This window comes from Mustelus asterias, chromosome 23 (assembly GCF_964213995.1).
Source record: "Mustelus asterias chromosome 23, sMusAst1.hap1.1, whole genome shotgun sequence".
Lineage (NCBI taxonomy): Eukaryota > Metazoa > Chordata > Chondrichthyes > Carcharhiniformes > Triakidae > Mustelus > Mustelus asterias.
In genome coordinates, this window is record NC_135823.1 from 14139369 (window position 1) to 14160821 (window position 21453).

Genomic DNA, 21453 nt, shown 5'->3' on the forward strand with positions numbered 1-21453 from the left:
CCTGCATAGAGTCATAGACATATCCAACATGGAAACAGGCCCTTCGGCCCAACTCCTCCATGCCAACCAGGTTTCCTAAACTGAACTGGTCTCATTTGCTTGCGTTTGGTCCATATCCCCCTAAACATTTCCTATCCATGTACCTGTCCAAATGTATTTTAAATGTTGTAATTGTGCCTGCCTCTACCACCCCCTCTGGCAGCTCATTCCAGATACACACCAGCCTCTGTGTGAAAAAGTTACCCCTTAGGGCCCTTTTAAATCTTTCCCCTCTCACCTTAAACCTATGCCTCTAGTTTTGGATTCCCGTACCCTGGGGGAAAAGACCTTGGCCATTCACCTGATCTATGCCTCTCATGAGTTTATAAACCTCTATAAGGTCGCCTCTCATCCTCCTACACTCCAGGGGAAAGAAAAGGAGTCCTTCATGCTGAGAAAATGACAAGGGCACCACCAGATCGATGACTTCTGTTATGGAGGAGAGGGGTATAAGGCTATACACATCTCAATGTTAAATTCACTCACCTTACACCTGAGCCAATTACACAGTTAATATCATACAAGACTTGTCATTGTCAACCGGTGGCGCAGTGGTTAGCACTGCTTCCTCACAGTGCTGGGTTCAATTCCCGGCTCGGGTCACTCTCTGTGTGGAGTCTGCACGTTTTCCCTGTGTCTGCGTGGGTTTCCTCCCACAGTCTGAAAGACGTGCGGGTTAGGTGCATTGGCCATGCTAAATTCTCCCTCAGTGTATCTGAACAGGCACCGGAGTGTGGCGACTAGGGGATTTTCACAGTAACTTCATTGCAGTGTTAACGTAAGCCTACTTGTGACACAATAAAAAAATTAATTTTCGGACTGTCACAATCGTTTGTGTATAATAAAGCAAAACGTGTTGAACTTTATAAAAGAGGCAATGACCACTGATCTAACAGTGCCAGATTGGCAGGAGTTTAGAAATTTCTTTCTCTGTGTCAGTTTCACATTGATTCCCGGGGATTTGGGGCGGGTTTTGCAGATTGCCACTGGTTGTGTGGAATGTGGACCGTTGCAAAGTTCCTGTTCACACAGGGAGAGAGGAATAATCTTGAGTGATTGCTGCCACCATCGGTTGCGAACTCCCGCGGGCGGCACTTTCACTCGCCACGTGATGTGGCAGGAACCCTGAAACTAGTTAAAAGTGAGTGTCGGTTCTGTGCTTGCAGCAGACACTCACTCACTCAGTGACACACACACACACACACACATACAGGTTTCCCTGCAGCCACACACACACTGATCGCTGCCACCATGAGTGACATGACCGAGGCTGACAAAGCCCATATCCGCGGCATCTGGGAGAAACTAGCAGCGGATCCCGAGGGAAACGGCAGAGCAGTTGTACTGAGGTGAGAGAGGATCAGCTGCTTTCAGTCACTGCATGTTGTCTTAATCTGTCAGGGCATTAATAGCATTCCTTTAGCATCTCTCTCACTGACTCGGCAGAGTACATTCCCCTAACAAGATCTATTTTTAGACACTGTTGTGTGAAAGAGATGCTTGTATTGTAATCTCAGTCAGGGTGTAAACTAGCTACAGGAGTACAAATAAAATACTGCAGGTGCTGGGAATCTGAAACAAAAACATATTGGCACTGGGTCTGTGGAGAGAGGAAAAGCAGCCAGATCAAATTTCAATTCTATGCAATGGAGTGAATGGTTGAATGACTGAGTCGCCCTTTATTGAGGCTGTAATATTGTTTTCATGATCCAGTTCTTGGGGGGATCGTGGGATCAGGCTATTGAGTTGGATGATCAACCGTAATGAATTGCGGGAGGCAGGCTGGAAGGGCTGAGTGGCCTACTCCTGCCCCTATTTTCGATGTTTCTGTGGCTGGAACCTAACCGTTGGCGGGATTTTCCCAGCGGAGATTTGGCTGGCCGTCATTGCTCTGACCTCACTGCAGCGGGAGCGTGATCAACAGGTAAGATTGTGCCCACTGTCTTTCGTCGGTATTGGAATTCAGTTTGCTCTCCACAGATGCTGTCTGACCTGTTGAGTATTTCTAAGATTTCCAGAAGGGGATTTTCACAGTAACTTCATTGCAGTGTTAATGTAAGCCTACTCGTGACACTAATAAATAAACTTAAAACATTTCCTCTTTTTCTTATATAAAGTAGCTACACTTATCTAAAACCATTTAATCTGAGATGCACTGTAGTACTCATCGGACTGTGAAACAAATAATTGCTTTGTTGAAAATACTCATTAAATCACAAATACCTGGAGCTACAAGTGTGCTTCTGTGTAATGTTAAATAACATTGACTTTTTGTTAAAAGCATCTAGAGTGGGAACGAAGGGTTCAGTCGTTCCTGGCTGTAAAGCAATGTTAATGACTTACCACCATAAAGGACAACTGCCTTGCAGGGAAATTCTTAAATGTCCATTGTATTTGTTCTCTGGAATCAGGCAAGCTTTGAACGATTTGGGTTAACAGACCTCCCAGATATTATAGTTAATTATGGGCCACAGGAGCTAAGAATGTGGAGGTGACCTTTTGAATCCGGTTCTGATTGTGTTCAGGCAATTGTTTTGCTATATTTATCCTTCAATACTGGGAAGGTATCTGTGATTAAATAAACTAAATGCAATTGTGCAATCAAATGTCAGGCTGGGTAATTGAACAGGTAAGAATGTATTCTAAATATTTGCAGTGTTAGAACAGACGTACTTCAGCAACTTTATGTTTGGCCCTCTTATACCTCCTGATATTGGCCTGGGAGCAATGAGGCTTCAGTGATCTGCAAGAATTTCAATCTTGCTACTAATTTATTACTAACAGTTTTGAGAATTCTCCTCCCACAGATACTTCATCCCAATTAACATTCTGTTATCATTCTGTGGTTAGTGTTCATTCCTTCCATTTTTCTGATGATGTCCACATATTTTCCTCACATTTCATTTCCGAATATCTTAGTCTTTCTCTCTTACCCAGTAGGTATTAACCTATCATTGCTTTCCACTTACCACTTAATAATCACAGCGTCAGGGTCCCAGGTTCGATTCCCGGTTTGGGTCACTGTCTGTGCGGATTCTGTACATTCACCCCGTAGCTGCGTGGGTTTCCTCCGGGTGCTCCGGTTTCCTCCCACAGTCCAAAGACGTGCTGGTTAGGTGCATTGGCCATGATAAATTCTCTTTCAGTGTACCCGAACAGGCGCCGGAGTGTGGCAACTAGGGTATTTTCACAATAACTTCATTGCAGTTTAATGTAAGCCAACTTGTGACAATAATAAATAAACTTTAAAAAAAAACTTTCATATTCATCTTATTGGCTTCTCACACTTCTTGACTTTTATAGTTTTCCTAATCTCATTTTTTAATCTATTCTTACTACGTCGATGCTATTCCACTCTGTCTTCTGTAATCAGATTAATTCCCTAGGAACCATACCCTCTACAGACTCCACAATATGACCAATATGTTCTTCTCTATGGCCAATAACCCACAGTTACAGGAGCATATCAAGTAAATCAGCTGATACAATGTCACACCAGTACTGTCGCCTTTACAAGGTGCCCACCTGTGCCCTCCCTTCCTTTCCCGCAGAAAGGTTCTTATAAAGAATGACAGATTTGTAAAGTGTTCTGACTTAATTTCATAGGTTGCCAAAGACTTTGGAATCCAAAACTGATAAACATCTGTGCAGTTATTGAGATGGTCAAAATCATGCCTCTTGATTTAAAGTTTGAAGTATATTTATTAGTGTCACAAGTAGGCTTACATTAACATTGCAATTAAGTTACTGTGAAAATACCCTAGTCATCACACCCCTGTTCGGGTACACTGAGGGAGAATTTAGCATGGCCAATGCACCTAACCAGCATGTCTTTCGGACTGTGGGAGGAAACCGGAGCACCCGGAGGAAACCCACACGGACACGGGGAGAACATGCAGACTCCACACAGACAGTGACCCAAGCTGGGAATCGAACCCGGGTCCTTGGCGCTGTGAGGCAGCAGTGCTAACCTTGGGAATAGGAAACTGTTGAGTTCTGTCTTGTATTGTCTGTATCAAAAACAGTAGTTGCTTTATTTTTTATACTTCATTCTTTCTCATTTAATCTGCTCACTCAACTCAATGCTATAATTTTGCACTGTGACATTCATCATAGGAATATAGTTACACAGGTGGACAACTCAGCCCTATGAGTATATTCAGCCATTCAATTAGAACTTGGCTAATTTATACTTCCAACCTGTTTACCTGTCTTTGCTCCATGTCTCTTGCAGTTCTTATCATGGTGGATGGCACCATGAGTGACTGTCTGCAGTGACCGTGGTGCTCTAGGTAAGCTGGAAACAGGGGCAGCACGGTGGCACAGTGGTTAGCACTGCTGCCTCACAGTGCCAGGGACCCTGGTTCAATTCCCAGCTTGGATGACTGTGTAGAGTTTGCACATTACCCCGTGTCAGCATGAGTTCCCTCCGGGTGCTCCGGTTTCCTCCCACAGTCCAAAAATGTGCAGGTTCGGTTGTTTGGCATGCTAAATTGCACCTTAGTGTCAGGGGGATTAGTAGGGTAAATACATGGGATTACGGTGATAGGGCCAGAGTGGGATTGTTGTCGGTGCAGGTTTGATGGGCCAAATGGCCTCCATCTGCACAGTATGGATTCTATGATTCTATGAAGATTTAGAAAGGATTTTTGTGGGAGATGGAACCATAGAGTTGGATGATGACAACATGTTCAAAGAAAGGGCAGTGGCTGGAAAGGATTGTGTTTTACACGTGGGGCGATGATGGTGCTTTTGAAGGGAAGGGGGCTCTGACTAAGTTAAAGATAGGGCAGCACAGTGGCACAGTGATTAGCACTGCTGTCTCACAGTACCAGGGTCCCGGGTTTGATTCCTGGCTTGGGTCACTGTCTGTGCAGAGTCTGCACGTTCTCCCTGTGTCTGCGTGGGTTTCCTCCGGGTGCTCCGGTTTCCTCCCACAGTCTGAAAGACGCGCTGGTTAGGTGCATTGGCCATGTTAAATTCTCCTTCAGTGTAGCCGAACAGGCGCCGGAGTGTGGCGACTAGGGGATTTTCATAGTAACTTCATTGCAGTGTTAATGTAAGCCTACTTGTGACTAATAAATAGGATAATAATAGGATCCATTTAAAATTGCAGTCTGACAGTAGAGGAAATAGACTCATTTCTTTAGAATTCCATATTCTGACACAGCTGTGATGCACCCAATGACCTTCCTTCAGTGCTGCATCATTCCAATATTCAATAAGTGATTGCTCATACACACTTATAGAGTGTTGAAGAATGGAATCTCAGTTGGAATGGTGATAGAAGTTCAACTCTCATAGTACTTTGAACTAAGAAGATATAAAACTATTCTTGTAATCTCACCTGTTCCATTATACCCACAAGTGAGTGAAGAACTGAATTTTATTCACCTCTGATGTACTGAAAATTAAATGGCCAGTCTGTGCCATTATTTTTTGTCGTGTTTTAAAGAATTGTGTCATGTCTCCTGTCGATCTTCTTTTTACCAATTAAAACAAATGCAGACCTGTGAGTCTAGCTCACCTGAGTTCATCCTCACTTAACTTCTGCAGTGTTAACTTTGCACTTTTGAAGACGGGGGCAGAATTTTTGCAGGTGGTGGCGTTTCCAGCCCTCTGCCCGAGGGGTCAATGGGGAATTCATCCCCGCCAATCCCAGTTGCCTCACGGCCACCTAACCCTCACCCCCCACCACCCCCCCTCACCCCCCCCCCCCCCCCCACCCCCCCCACCCCCCCACCACCCCCAGCCCCAATACCCTTCCACGGAGAGTTAATTGTCTAAGGCCGAGCGAGATTCTGCCCCATCTGGGAAGGATGTCCTTCCTTAGAGAGCAGCTGGCCAATCCTATTGGCTGGCAACTCTGCAACTCTGCAGTCCCAACAGCCCTAGTGGTGGCCAGTGCTGGGACTATAGGCAGCCTCCAGAGAAGTGGAGCAAATGGAGGTTGTACTTCAGGTAAGTCTGGGATGTTGGCAGAGCCTCAATGAGAGGGGGACAGAGGATGGGGTATTTTTGAGCGGCCCAGAGTTAAAGAGGGGGTTTTGATCTTGTGGAGGAGATGGGCTGCCTCTGATGGACCCTCAAAGGAGATCAACCCCTCCCTTGCTTGATAGCAGCTCGCTACCCACCCGGTGTGAGCCTTCCCCTGTTGCAGGTAAAATAACGGCAGGGGCAGAATGAGCACTTAATTCACCACTAATTGGCCATGCCCAAGGGCAGGTGGGCTGCCCAAGCCTGCACCTTAAAATGGGCAACAGGTCAGGCTGGGTGTGTAGGTCACTCACTGCATATTAGGAGCTCCCATCCACCCAACAGCCCCTCCCTGCCTTTTACCCCACTTGACCATAATATTTCACCCAAGGTGAGTCCAGAACTACCATAGAAATCTGACTGCACCAAAGATTTAATTCTCAGGATGATAAGGATTCATTTCGACTTGTATGAAAACATTCTCAAGTGAAAGCAAATGACTTGGATGGTTTCATTGATAAGACTGTAAGATTCACAACACACTGAAGGGAGATCAGTCCCAAACGTGAGAGAGGTAGTGAGTTTCCAACACGTTACTTTGCACCATCACAAAGACAGTAACTTTGATGAGATATTCAGTACACCTAGCTGCCATTGCTTCATCAAACCTTGCTATTGACACCTCTTCATTGTGTAGAGATGCTACATGTTTCCTGTTACTATATGTGTAACTACCTTTATCTACACTCTTCCTGTTTTGTAGCCCATCCATTAAGTCAAATGCTATCAATCTGTTATCTAGTTATAACCTCCACATATTTGGAACCTTATTATAATTATCCTTCTCTATAATCACAAACAGAAGCAAATTAAGAATAGTCTTCCCACTAATCTTAGATAAAGCTCTTTTCAATCAACCACAATCTCCAATAAACCTTAATGAACTCTATAAATCTTATATATTGGAACTTTGTCAAAATCCCTTTGAAATTAAATAGTAAATTATATCCACAGGATAGCTATTATAGAGCCATAGAGCATGATGGCACAGTGTTTAGCAACGCTGCCTCACAGCGCCAGGGACCCAGGTTCAATTCCCGGCTTGGGTCACTGTCTGTGTGGAGTCTGTACGTTCTCCCCGTGTCTGTGTGGGTTTCCTCCGGGTGCTCCGGTTTCCTTTAACAGTCCGAAAGATGTGCTGGTTAGGTGCATTGGCCATGCTAAATTCTCCCTCAGTGTACCCGAACAGGTGCTGGAGTGTGGCGACTAGGGGATTTTCACAGTAACTTCATTGCAGTGTTAATGTCAGTCTACTTGTGACATGAATAAATAAACTTAGACTGATATGCAGCACAGAAACAGGCCCTTCAGATGAACTCGCCCAGTGTTTCCTAAACTGAACTCGTCCCATTTGTCTGCGTTTGGCCCATATCCCCCTAAACCTTGCCCATCCATGTACCTGTCCAAATGTCTTTTAAATGTTGTAATTGTATTATTCAGGTTTAGTTAAATAAATGTAGTAGATTGCTGTAAAATCATTTTTTTTTAGCTTTTAAATCTATGTTAAATACTTCTTATGGCTGGATGGGAATTGATCCCATGTAATGTTTCTGAGCAGGCGGTGCACACAAGCTGCTAATAAATAATTAAAGCATCATTAATGAACACTAGGAAAATTCTCTATCCACCATTCTGTAGGCATTGACCCCGTACAGAGCTTACAAAGATCAGCAGACAATTATAGACAATCAAAGCCATTAATTTAGTTCAACCATTCAGCCACACCATTGCAGCAACAAATTGGTTCTTAACTGATTGCAGGGTATTTGCTTCTTCTAACCTCCCTGCAAGTCCACGATAAAAAGCCACCAGTTCCACCCATTTTTCCTATATCTTTTCAGATTATATCCACAGGATAACTATTAGAGAGTCATAGAGCACGGTGGCACAGTGGTTAGCACTGCTGCCTCACAGCGCCAGGGACCCGGATTCAGTTCCAGCCTCGTGCTACTGTCTGTGCGGAGTCTGCACGTTCTCCCCGTGTCTGCGTGGGTTTCCTCCGGGTGCTCCGGTTTCCTCCCACAGTCCAAAGATGTGCGGGTTAGGTTGATTGGCCATGCTAAATTGACCCTCGTGTCAGTGGGATTAGCAGGGTAAATGTGTGGGGTTACGGGAATAGGGCCTGGGTGAGATTGTGGTTGGCATAGACTCATTGGACCGAATGGCCTCTTTCTGCTCTGTAGGTTATGATTTCTGACCTAAATTTCTGACACTTTATTCATCTGTGGCTTTCTGGACATTTTGAGTCGAGGTGTTACATTGTGAATTGCTTAATGAAAAGTCTTGAGCCCACAAATGCTATCTGTAAATTACTAACTGGCTGTTTGCTGTAACAGTGACTTTTGATCGATTGTGTGCTTTCTCACTAAGCAAGGGCATTTTCCAAAGGAAACTGTCCCTTTGCAGATCTTCATTTTCCATGTATAGATTTTCCCTTTTAATACAGTTCTGTGAGAGAAAGCTGAAGACAGAGCTCAGGAAACCTGACTCATATTCATCACTGAGATATCCAAAGGATCCATTGTTAACCCTTCTGTCACCTCTCACCTATTGATCCTATTTTCAGGTTGTCTCCATCTGCCACTTCCCTTATTCCTTTATGTGGAGATGGAGCAAGAGTTTTCAGCTACTCCTTCCGTCCTTGGTAATGGATTATCATTGCAATTCTATTCGATTGAGATTTTGGAAACTATTTCTGAACGTTTTATTGATTTTTGCTTTTTAGGTTGGGTTTAAAGTAAGAAAATATTCTATTTCAGTCAAAATAAAACCTGAAAGCTTTGTACTGAAAATCATAGAATGGTTACAGTGCACAGAGGAGTGTCAGTCCATTGTAACTGTGCAGGTTCCCTGCACCAGCAACTCTGCTAGCCCCACTCCCGTGACCTTTCCCCATATCCCAGCAATTCCTTTCATAGAGTCATTAGTACAGAAGAGGCCCTTCAGCCCATCGAGTCTGCACTGGCAAAACTACACTAAAGCTTGGCCCATAGCCTTGAATGTTATGACATTTCAAGTGCTCATCCATGTAACTTTTAAAGGTTGTGAGGTTTCCCGCCTCGACTACCCTCCCAGGCAGCACATTCCACACTCCCACCACCCTCTGGGTGAAAAACCTTTCCTCAAATCTCCTCTAAACTTCCAGCCCCTCACCTTAAAAATTTGCCCCCTCGTTATTAAACCTTCAACTAAACGGAACTGCTGCTTCCTTTCCAACCTCTCCATACCCCTCATAATCTGATACACCTCAATCATGTCCCCCCTTCAGCATTTCCCAAGGAAACCAACTTAAGCCTCTTCAGTCACTCTTCATAGCTCAGATGTTCCATCCCAGGCAGCATCCTGGTGAAAGCATAAGAGAAAATGGTGGAAAATCTCAGCAGGTCCGGCAGCATTTGTAAGGAGAGAAAAGAGCTGACATTTCGAGTCCAGGTGACTCAGATTCCAGCATCCGCAGTAATTTGCTTTTAGCTAACATCCTGGTGAATCGCCTCTGCACCCTTGGAAGTGCTCTTCAAGTAATTATCCAATTCCCTTTTGAAAGCCTTCACCATAGTCTCTGATGGCACAGTTCAGATCTTAATCACTCACTGTGTGAATCTGTCTCCACCACACTCTCACACAGTACATTCCAGATCCTAACCACTCACTGTGTGAATCTGTCTCCACCACACTCTCACACAGTACATTCCAGATCCTAACCACTCGCTGTGTGAATCTGTCTCCACCACACTCTCACACAGTACATTCCAGATCCTAACCACTCGCTGTGTGAATCTGTCTCCACCACACTCTCACACAGTACATTCTATCTGTCCCGCCACAGTCTCAGGCAGTACATACCAGATCCTAATCACTTGCTGTATAACAATGTTATCATAAATCACTGTTCTCTGGTTCGAAATCTTACCATGAATAGGAATTGTTTCTTCTTATCTATTATGTGAATGTACAAAATAGGAACAGAATAGGCCATTTGACCCCTCGAGCCTGCTCTGCCATTCTATAAGATCATAGTTGATCTGTTTGTGTTTCAAGTTCCTCATTCCTATCTACCCCTGATAACATTTGATTCCCTTCCTTAACAAGAATCTATCTACCTCTGCTTCTGCCTTACCTCTGCTAAGACTACATGATTTTGAATATTTCGATCAAATCTCTTCTTAGTTCTCTTCAACAAGGAGAACAACCCCAGCTTTTCTGACCTCTCCACTAAACTGAAGTTCTTTGTTCCCAGAGCCATATCTGTGAATCTTTCCTGCACCCCTCAAATGTGTTTAAACCCTTCTGAAAATGCATTGCCCAGAATTGGACACAGTACTCAGGTTAAGGCTGAACCAGTGTTTTACAGAAGTTTATTATAACTTTCTTGTTTTTATGCTCTACTATTAATTAACCACTTTCTTAATCTGTCTGCTGCTTTCCACGATGTTAGCGGGGTTTGCGAGGTGGCCAGGTATCGCCGAAACTTCAGCCAATACAAAGACTCATAAACGGCAGTATCCCAGTTTGAAGACCTATGTTTTACTTGACCAGCGAGTCGCAGGGAGAGATTACCCAAGAGTCCTAGGCCCCTCCAGACATAGAGCAACCTGACATCTCCAATAAACTCTGGCGTACAATGTTTATCATAGAAATCATAGAAACCCTACAGTGCAGAAGGAGGCCATTCGGCCCATCGAGTCTGCACCGACCACAATCCCACCCAGGCCCTACCCCCACATATTTTACCCGCTAATCCCTCTAACCTACACATCCCAGGACTCTAAGGGGCAATTTTTAAACCTGGCCAATCAACCTAACCCGCACATCTTTGGACTGTGGGAGGAAACCGGAGCACCCGGAGGAAACCCACGCAGACACGAGGAGAATGTGCAAACTCCACACAGACAGTGACCCGAGCCGGGAATCGAACCCGGGACCCTGGAGCTGTGAAGCAGCAGTGCTAACCACTGTGCTACCGTGCCGCTAAAGTAAGATAGATCAATTCTACATTTCTCTTATCAAATTCTCCAGCCTTCCATTAGCTTTGAATCAATACACATAAATCATTAATAACATCTGTAGCATACTTTAGCCAACTGCATTTTACCCTTTGACATAATGGGATTTCATTGGTCCGTGGAATCTGGATGCTTCCTCCCCCTATTGCTGACTCAACTTTCTCTATTGCTTAGCAACCCAGACAATAAGAACATAAGAACATAAGAACTAGGAGCAGGAGTAGACCATCTGGCCCCTCGAGCCTGCTCCGCCATTCAGTAAGATCATGGCTGATCTTTTCGTGGACTCAGCTCCACTTAACTGCCCACTCACCATAACCCTTTATTCCTTTACGTTCAAAAATTTAGCTATCCTTGTCTTAAAAACATTCAGTGAGGTAGCCTCAACTGCTTCACTGGGCAGGGAATTTCACAGATTCACAACTCTTTGGGTGAAGAAGGTCCTCCCCAACTCAGTCCCAAATCTGCTCCTCCTTATTTTGACGCCATGCCCCATAGTTCTAGTTTCACCTGCCAGTGGAAACAACCTCCCTGTTTCTATCTTATCTATTCCATTCATAATCTTACATGTTTCTATAAGATCTTCCCTTATTCTTCTGAATTCCAATGAGTATAGTCCCAGTTTACTCAGTAGTCCAACCCTCTCAACTCTGGAATCAACCTAGTGAATCTTCTCTGCACCCTCTCCAGTGCCAGTATATCGTTTCTCAAGTAAGGAGATCAAAACTGTACACAGTACTCCAGGTAGAAATCATAGAAATCATAGAAACCCTACAGTGCAGAAAGAGGCCATTTGGCCCATCGAGTCTGCACCAACCACAATCCCACCCAAGCCGTACCCCCATATCCCTACATATTTATCCACTAATCCCTCTAACCTACGCATCTGTGGCCTGTGGCCTCACCAGCACCTTATACAGCTGCAACATAACCTCCCTGTTTTTAAACTCCATCCCTCTAGCGATGAAGGACAAAATTCCATTTGGCAAGGTGGCACAGTAGCACAATGGTTAAAACTGCTGCTTCACAGTGCCAGGGACCCGGGCTCGATTCCTGGCTTGGGTCACTGTCTGTGTGGAGTTTGCATGTTCTCCCCGTGTCTGCGTGGGTTTCCTCCAGGTGCTCTGGTTTCCTCCCATAGTACAAAAGAGGTGCTGGTTAGGTGCATTGACCCAAACAGGCACCGGAGTGTCGCGACTAGGGGAATTTCACAGTAACTTCATTGCAGTGTTAATGTAAGCCTACTTGTGACTAATAAGTAAACTTTTTAAAAAAGGACAAAATTCCATTTGCCTTCTTAATTACCTGCTGCACCTGCAAATCAACTTTTTGTGATTCATGCACAAGGACACCCAGGTCCCTCTGCACAGCAGCAAGCTGCAATTTTTTTTACCATTTAAATAATAGTCCAATTTGCTGTTATTCCTACCAAAATGGATGACCTCACATTTACCAACATTGTACTCCATCTGCCAGACCCTTGCCCACTCATTCAGACTACCTATATCCTTTTGCAGTCTTTCAGTGTCCTCTGCACACTTTGCTCTGTCACTCATCTTAGTGTCATCTGCGAATTTTGACACACTACACTTGGTCAAAATGGTCTTCCCACCATTTTCCTCCACATCATCGGCCGCATCAGACTAAGGCGCATTCTCCTGCCTGAGAAGGCATTGTCTTATCTGGATAGTGAATAATTCTATTCATAAGCAGCCCTGAAAACCTTACTGCTCGCAATTCTTGTTGATAAGAACTTGCACATTCTGAGGTTTTATTGTTCCCTAAGAATGTGGTTCTGTCTGCATGCCCCTATACCATCATGCCTCGCAGCAATCTGCTCTTGGCTAAAGTGCATAATTACTTTTATTAAATACAGTTGAAAAATCTAATATGCGTTGAAATCATAATCACTTGTTTTAAATCTCTTATTGCATTCAGGTGTGTGGAAACTGTTCCTTGTTAGCTTGTAAGTCTGATTTGGAGACATTTAACTCAATGCTGGTATTCTGTTAGCGTCTTAAATACTTAAATCTTTGCTAACCTACTAGGCTTTTTTCTTTCCCCAATACATGACTTGTACACATACACCCCCAGGCCCTTCGGCTCCTGTACCCCACTAAGAATTGCACACTTTATTTTGTATTTTCTTCCTACCAGTATGACTCGCTCACACAGTTGTCTGCATTACCTTTCATTTGTCATGTGTCTACCTATCCCACCATCCTGTTTATTGGTAACGGGATCCAAGCTGGTTGGTGAAGCAGTAACCAAGGCACAGAACTCTTCCTGATTGAGAGAGTTTATTGACAGCGCTCCTCCCACTCAAATCAGTGTCCCAGCTATCCACTATTTGATTAGAATGGAAATCAGTGAATTGAACAAAAATGAAGCGGGTGACAGCCCTTGGTGAGGCAATCCCCTATTTATCTGTTCTTATAGGTATAAGTCAGTTATCAATAAAATAAGCTTTTTAAAGGGGGGAGGGGTGGCAGTCCCTAGTGGGACATATCCTCTAATTAAAGTAAAACAAATCATCAATAAATTGAACAAATTGGGAGCGAGGGTAGCCCTATTTATATTATTTTTATAAAACCAATAATCAATAAATGACAGGAGTGACAGCCCTTGCTGTGTCAATCCCTGAGCGATATGTGCTTAAAGATCATTAGTAGCCATCACCTTTTCTCTCAAACTTAACAGTGTAATTGACAAGACATTAACATCGATGTGGATTGTCACAATTCTCTTCACAATTCGCAATACCTCCAAATGTCAGCCACAAATTTTGAAAGAGTGCTCTGTACATTCAAGTTTAGGTGATTAATAGGCAGGATTTTCCATGCCCCCCCCCCCCACCCCCCCCCCCCCCCGCCTCCCATGGCATGTTTCATAGCGGTGGACGCACCCTGCCATTGGCCAAGCCTGCCACTGTTAACGGGATTCCCTGTTCTGTGCAACATCCGCCACCGGGACCGAAGATCCTGGCAAGAACAGCCGGAAACTCCCAGACAATATGGCCGGAATTCACACCGGCGCGATTCTCCGGTCCCGCTGCAGTGAGCGGAGATTTGGCTGAGCACCAAGTTCTCCATCCTCACTGGCAGTGGCAGCATGAATGGCTGGAAAATCCCGTCCTATACATATATATATATATATATATATATACATATATTTTATATATATAGGACGCACGGTGGTACAGTGATTAGCACTGCTACCTCACGGCGTCAGGGACCCAGGTTCAATTCCTGGCTTGGGTCACTGACTGTGCGGAGTCTGCATGTTCTCCCCATGTCTGCATGGGTTTCCGCCCACAGTCCGAAAGACGTGCTGGTTAGGTGCATTGGCCATGCTGAATTCTCCCTCAGTGTACCCGAACAGGCACCGGAGTGTGGCAACTAGGGGATTCATTGCAGTGTCAATGTGAGCGTACTTGTGACTAATAAACAGATCAACATAAATAAAATAAACATTGCCAATATTTTTTAAAAATCTTCTTCTTATGCAGATTATTCACGGATTATCCCGAAACAAAGAAGTACTTCAAGAATTTTAAGAACATTTCAAGCCCCGAAGAAATGCAAAAGTCCGCTCAGATCAAAAGGCACGGCAAACAGGTGATGAACAAGCTCAACGACATCTTTGAGCAGTTGGACGATTGGGATGCCGCTTGTGCCATTCTGAATACCATGGCAGAACGTCATGTCTATGTGCACAAAATAAATGTGCACAACTTTCGGGTAAGTCTCGGCTTTACGTACCATATTGTTCCTTTGAATTCACAGTGAAATCTTACATAATTTGAGGATAAAAAGCTGACTCATTGTGGATTTGAATTGGATAATGCTGATCTTTGAGTTGCGATAATGTTTGAAAATTACAGTGTACACTTACGAGCCAGAGTAGGGTAAAGCTTGTCAATGTTTAATTCGAAACCTTAGATAAATCTGCCTAAAAATATTTTCAGATCTTCTTTGGTAAATGATTGTTGTAATTTGAATATGTTGACTTTCCATCACAACTTGGCAGCACTCGAAAAAATTAATAGTCCCAATTTGCAGATAAACTAAAAAATATCATTAATAACTCAATAGAGTGTAACTGATGCCTAGTGATGATTGCATCAGTTGACTTTGGTATCTAAATGGAGAATGCAAAGTCCAAATATTTTATGGTGGCTGAAAAATGTAATTAATGCCAAATCACCGTGACAGACGCAGCGGCACAGTGGTTAGCACTCCTGCCTCACAGCGCCAGGGACCTGGGTTCGATTCCCGGCTTGGGCCACTGTCAGTGCGGAGTCTGCACGTTCTCTCTGTGTCTGCGTGGGTTTCCTCCGGGTGCTCTGGTTTCCTCCCACAGTTCAAAGATGTGTGGGTTAGGTTGATTGGCCATGCTAAATTGACCCTAGTGTCGGAGGGATTAGCAGGGTAAATATGTAGGGTTGCAGGAATAAGGCCTGGGTGGGATAGTTGTCGGTGCAGACTCGATGGGCTGAATGGCCTCCTTCTGTGCTGTAGGGATTCCATGACATTAAGAGGGCTCAGCCGCACAATGGATTAGAGCAAAATGTTGTACCTTTTCCACATACGCCAATCAATAGCAGTAGTTTCCATCAATATCCATATATACAACATGGAGCACTACCTGAAAATTGCAAAGACAATAAACTGAAATATTTGCATGTGTCACCTGTCCAAAGTGCTGAGTAAATGATCTTACCCGACCTCTTCAAGTGTCTCCATCATCACACATGTCAGTGTCTGGCTGTTTCTGTTTGCTCCATGTGGCTCCAGTAAGTGGTTAACTGTGGCACAGGCAATGACTCTTCCAACTTCCCAGCTGGATTACTGAAGACCAAAGAGCCAGAGCCACTTGCTTCCCCATCCAAGCTGTTTCAGCACAGCTATGACAGTGAATCTTACAGCACTGAAAGAAGCCATCCCATTGAGCCTTCACTGGCTATCAGTTCGGCCCATTGTCTGGTCCTTTCTCCACTGCCCTGCTGGAGACAATGGTTTGATGTTCAGACTGTCACTGACCTTGGCTCCTCAGGAGATCTCTGCTCCAAGTTTTCCAACCTGCAGACTAATACTGTCCAGGAGATGATTGAGTCCCAACCACTTGGTACAAACTACCAAAACCTGGCTCTGATTGAATAAGCTAATATTTTTAGTTGTCTTTCAATCTTTAAGTCAGAGGGGATTTGATAGAGTGGCTACCCAGAGGATATTTTGTCTTGTGGGGAGACTAAAACTAGGAAGATATAAAATAAGACAGAAATGGGGAGAAACTTCTTCTTCCAAAAGGTCATTGGTGTGTGTAATTCTCTTCCTCAGAAAGCAGTGGACGCTGGGTCTTTGAATTTATTCAAGGCAGAGTTAGACAGATTTTTGGTAGACACGGAAGTCAAGAGTTATGGGAGGCAGACAGCAAAGTGGAGTTAAGACTACAACCAGAATAGCCATGATCTTATTGAGTAGTGGAAGAGATGCGAAGGGCCGAATGGGGCCATCTTCTGTTGCTGTTTTCCTAAGTGTAATGACTTCAATCAGGCCATTGAGGTTGGCCTATTGGAATATGAACTCCCTCATTAAGGAGCCAATTGATGGGCCAATCAGGGAGTCTTTCCTTGGATTTAACCGGGAGTGTCAGTTCCTCTGGCACTCCCGAAGGAAGACTGCTGACTGATAGCACTCTGTGTACTGCTGTTGGGGTTGTAAATAAAGGGATTTTGGTGAAGGGACTTCTGCCTCCGAAGACTTATTACGCCAAATCAAATATGTACCACTGAAGTTTAGTGCAATTTTTTCTGCTTTTTGTTATTGCAGATTATATTTAATATTATCGTGAAGATCCTGGAAGAATCATTGGGCAGCACCTTTACACCACAGATCCGCGAATCGTGGGTGAAGATCTTCAACATCATTTACAGTTATCTCGAAAGCTGCTACAAGAACCTTGGAGCTGATGCAGCCTCACTGCTCACAATTACCGCTCCGACAACTGATTAATGTATTGCTTCATTATAGCATCACCCAAACGATGCCACAGTGCAACGACTAACCTGGTCGGCATTTGAATACAGTTGTTCGACAACTATAATGTTTTGAAACTGACAATGAGGAAATAAAGGACTATGGAAATTAGCAGCTATGAAATAAATTAAAATGCTGATATCCATTGCTCATCTGTGCTGTTAAATTAGATTAAGTAAGAGATATGTTCTGCATTATTTGAGTTCTCAGCATCACTTTTATTCAAACATTTAAATCAGTAGCAAGACAGGGTACATTTTATGTCACTGGACACATCTGATGGGGAGTTATGCCCCATTTTAAACATATAATTACTTTTAAAACCCCTTTTCATGACATGTTCCAAATCCCATTAAATGCAGTTACCCATCTGCTGGGACTCCCTCCAGTAATAATCCAATATCCTTCTAACTTGACCTACCTCTCACAAGGTTTATATCTATATTGTAGCACTGGCGAGCAACAAATTTATAAGCCAAAGCCTGCCATTTTGCATTCAAATATTGACTTAACCCCTCTGCATTCTCTTAGCGCCTGCCTTTTCCTGTCCTATTGCTCCCTCATGGTGTTGCCCCAGTGGCTGCAGCATAGCTGCTGAAAAGCTGGTGACATTCACCAGCTTTTCACCAGGGCGGCACGGTGGCACAGCGGTCAGCACTGCTGCCTCACAACGCCAGGGACCCGGGTTCAATTCCTGGCCCGGGTTACTGTCTGTGTGGAGTTTGCATGTTCTCTCTGTGTCTGCGTGGGTTTCCTCCAGATGCTCCAGTTTCCTTCCACAGTCCAAAGATGTGCAGTTTATGTGGATTGGCCGTGCTAAATTGACCCTTAGTGTCAGGGGGACTAGCTTGGGTAAATGCATGGGGTTATGGGGATAGGGCCTAGGTGGGGTTGTGGTTGGTGCAGACTTGATGGGCCAAATGGCCTCCTTCTGCACTGTTGGATTCTATGATTCAATGGACAGGACTACAGTCGGCCTTGCAGGGTGACCTGGAGCAGCTCTGGGCCCTGTTAGCCTGGTTTCAGACCATCCCAGCATGTACAGCACCAGCTTTGTCTGGCTGACAACCACTATCTTACTCCCCGCTGCTATTTTATTTTTATGCTGTGATAATATTGTTGAAGTTAGCAAAATGTTGAGGTCTCAGACAGAACCACACACTGTAAAAATCACTGGTTCACATTTTTGAGTGCTGTTTGCACTGTTTAGAGTCAGTTTCTGTCCCATCTTTGTCTACACATGGACGGATAGTAATTTGGGACATCAAGCTTTTAGACTGTGAGCCATCATTAGGAACCCCTTTCATTTCTCCTTTCTGTTCTGCAATTTGGGATAGATCTTTGAACTGTTAGCTAAACCCATTTCCAGGGAGATGCACTAAAGAATCAAAAGGTAAAGCTTGTGTTGCTACTTACAGAATCCTTTTGTACATGACAAAGTAAAATATTACAGAATGAAAAGGGTGGAATGATGTCTGGAATAGTGGCTCCATGTGTAAATCACGTTCACGCCAATGTTTTGAGGAACGAGTCACTTGTGCAAGTGCGATTCCATAAGACCATATGATATAGGAGCAGAATTAGGCCATTTGTCCCATCGGGTCTGCTCCGCCATTCAATCATGGCTGATATATTCTCATCCCCATTCTCCTGCCTTCTCCCCATAACCCCTGATCCTCTTATTGATCAAGAACTTATCTATCTCTGTCTTAAAGACAGTCAATGACCTGGCAATGAGTTCCACAGATTCACCACCCTCTGGCTGAAGAAATTCCTCCTCGTCTCAGATTTAATGGAGTGTCCCTTCACTCTGAGGTTGTGCCCTCCCGTTCTAGTCTCTCCGACTAGTGGAAACAGCCTCTCCACATTCACTCTATCTCGGCCTCTCAGGGGGCGGCATGGAGGCACAGTGGTTAGCACTACTGCCTCACAGCGCCAGAGACCCGGGTTCAATTCCCAGCTTAGCCACTGCCTGTGCGGAGTTTGCACATTCTCCTCGTGTCTGCATGGGTTTCCTCCGGGTGCTCCGGTTTCCTCCCACAGTCCGAAAGACGTGCGGGTTAGATGGATCAGCCATGCTAAATTGCCCCTTAGTGTCAGGGGGACTAGCTCGGGTAAATGCATGGGGTTATGGGGATAGAGCCTGGGTGGGATTGTGGCCGGTGCAGACTCGATGGGCCGAATGGCCTCCTTCTGCACTGTAGGATTCTAGTATTCTGTAGTTTCAATTAGATCCCCCCCTTGTATAAAATTGCAAGTTTATGTGTATGCTACTTTTAAAACCTATTTCCTACCATTAATTCAAATTTATATCATGTTAGCCTCTCAAATTATCCACAAGTTATTTCTTACATATCATCCAACAATACAGATGATGAATAGATATCTCTGTGCACAATTCCAAAAACATGAACACTTTTGAAATCTGTATCGCATATTTTTGAATACACATTTAGCAGCATTAGCGCAACATCAAACTATTTTATCATCAGCTGAATTCAGCTTGTAATATGATAGTTCCAAAACCCCAGTTGCTGTAACCAAACTTTTAGCAATCTTGTATTTTCTTCTTCTGTACAATAAAATGTGTTGCTCATAATGTTTATCATCAGATTTACATTTTAAAATTCTTTGTGGTGTTCTAAAAGATTGGCAGCCATAAAGCCTGCTAATAAAATTGTCTCAATGGTAAATAAGATAAGTCGGACATCTGCTCAATATGTCAATGTTTCACAACTAGCAGATGGTGATGGTAAACCTGCACTCACATTCGATAAGATGTTGTGGAACTAAACTGAGATACTCGCACGATATTTCACTTTGGTATAAGTTGGAGCCAGTGGGACAGGGTGCTAGTATCCAGATGTTTACTGTTCGCCCTTAGTCTGTGTTACAGAGTGCTTGGATGCAGCTTTTAACTCGATAATTCCCAACGTCACACAATCTTGTGTCAGAGCATTTGAGGAAGAGAGAGTTAACAACTTCCTCAGTGTGAATAGAAGCTAGAGAGCACACACGGGGCCGACCCTCCTCGAAGTAGGATAGGAGTGGGCTAGGAAAATGGCGGGGTCTGGGGGACAGGAATGTGGGGATGGATCCATGGTGCAACGCTGCCGCTAGCAACATTTCCCAGGGATGTGCGGACTATCAGATTTCCCGACTGTGGAGGTCGGCACCGATTAAGCTGACTTGCAGCCTTGCCAGCATCTTGTCACTGGTAGAGCAGATTCCTGCCTCATTGGAGGCAGCCACTGTGTCACTCGTGGGAGGGTCTTTGGAGCCAGAAACTCCATTCTCCAATAATAGGGCCGCAGGCATGAAAAGCTGCAACTGTGGCTGAGTCAGCACCAATGCAGGCCTCCCCTCCAGTCCTGTGTACCTGCTGCTCGAGATCCTGTTTACTTGTTGACTTGCGCATCAAGGTAAATAAATCCCCGGGACCTGATGAAGTGTATCCCAGGACATTGTGGGAGGCTGGGGAGGAAATTGCGGGTCCCCTAGCAGAGATATTTGAATCATCGATAGTCACAGGTGAGGTGCCTGAAGATTGGAGAGTGGCAAATGTTGTGCCTTTGTTTAAAAAGGGCTGCAGGGAAAAGCCTGGGAACTACAGGCCGGTGAGCCTCACATCTGTGGTGGGTAAGTTGTTGGAAGGTATTTTGAGAGACAGGATCTGCGGGCATTTAGAGACGCAAGGACTGATTAAGCACTGTTAGCATGGCTTTGTGAGTGGAAAATCATGTCTCACAAATTTGATTGAGTTTTTTGAAGGGGTAACCAAGAAGGTAGATGAGGGCAGTGCAGTTGATGTTGTCTACATGGACTTTAGCAAGGCCTTTGACAAGGTACCGCATGGTAGGTTGTTGCATAAGGTTAAATCTCACGGGATCCAGGGTGAGGTATCTGAATGGATACAAAATTGGCTTGATGACAGCAGCCAGAGGGTGGTTGTAGAGGGTTGTTTTTCAAACTGGAGGCCTGTGACCAGCGGTGTGCCTCAGGGATTGGTGCTGGGCCCACTGTTATTTGTCATTTATATTAATGATTTGGATGAGAATATAGGAGGCATGGTTAGTAAGTTTGCAGATGACACCAAGATTGGTGGCATAGTGTACAGTGAAGAAGGTTACCTCAGATTGCAACGGGATCTTGATCAATTGGGCCAGTGGGTTGACGAATGGTGGATGGAGTTTAATTTAGACAAATGCAAGGTGATGCATTTTGGTAGATTGAACCAGGGCAGGACTTACTCAGTTAATGATAGGGCACTGGGGAGAGTTACAGAACAAAGAGATCTCGGGGTACAGGTTTCATAGCTCCTTGAAAGTGGAATCACA

At 44.4% G+C, this 21453-nt stretch overlaps 1 protein-coding gene across 1 annotated transcript; it reads left to right on the plus strand.

Moving 5' to 3' along the window:
* Positions 1-1065: 1065 nt before the first annotated feature.
* Positions 1066-19721, plus strand: LOC144510527 (cytoglobin-1-like). The gene is made up of 3 exons (XM_078240018.1): positions 1066-1388; positions 14587-14818; positions 16910-19721. The coding sequence occupies exons 1-3, from the start codon at positions 1291-1293 to the stop codon at positions 17090-17092; spliced, it is 513 nt and encodes a 170-aa protein (XP_078096144.1). The 5' UTR covers positions 1066-1290; the 3' UTR covers positions 17093-19721.
* The last annotated feature ends 1732 nt before the right edge of the window (positions 19722-21453 follow it).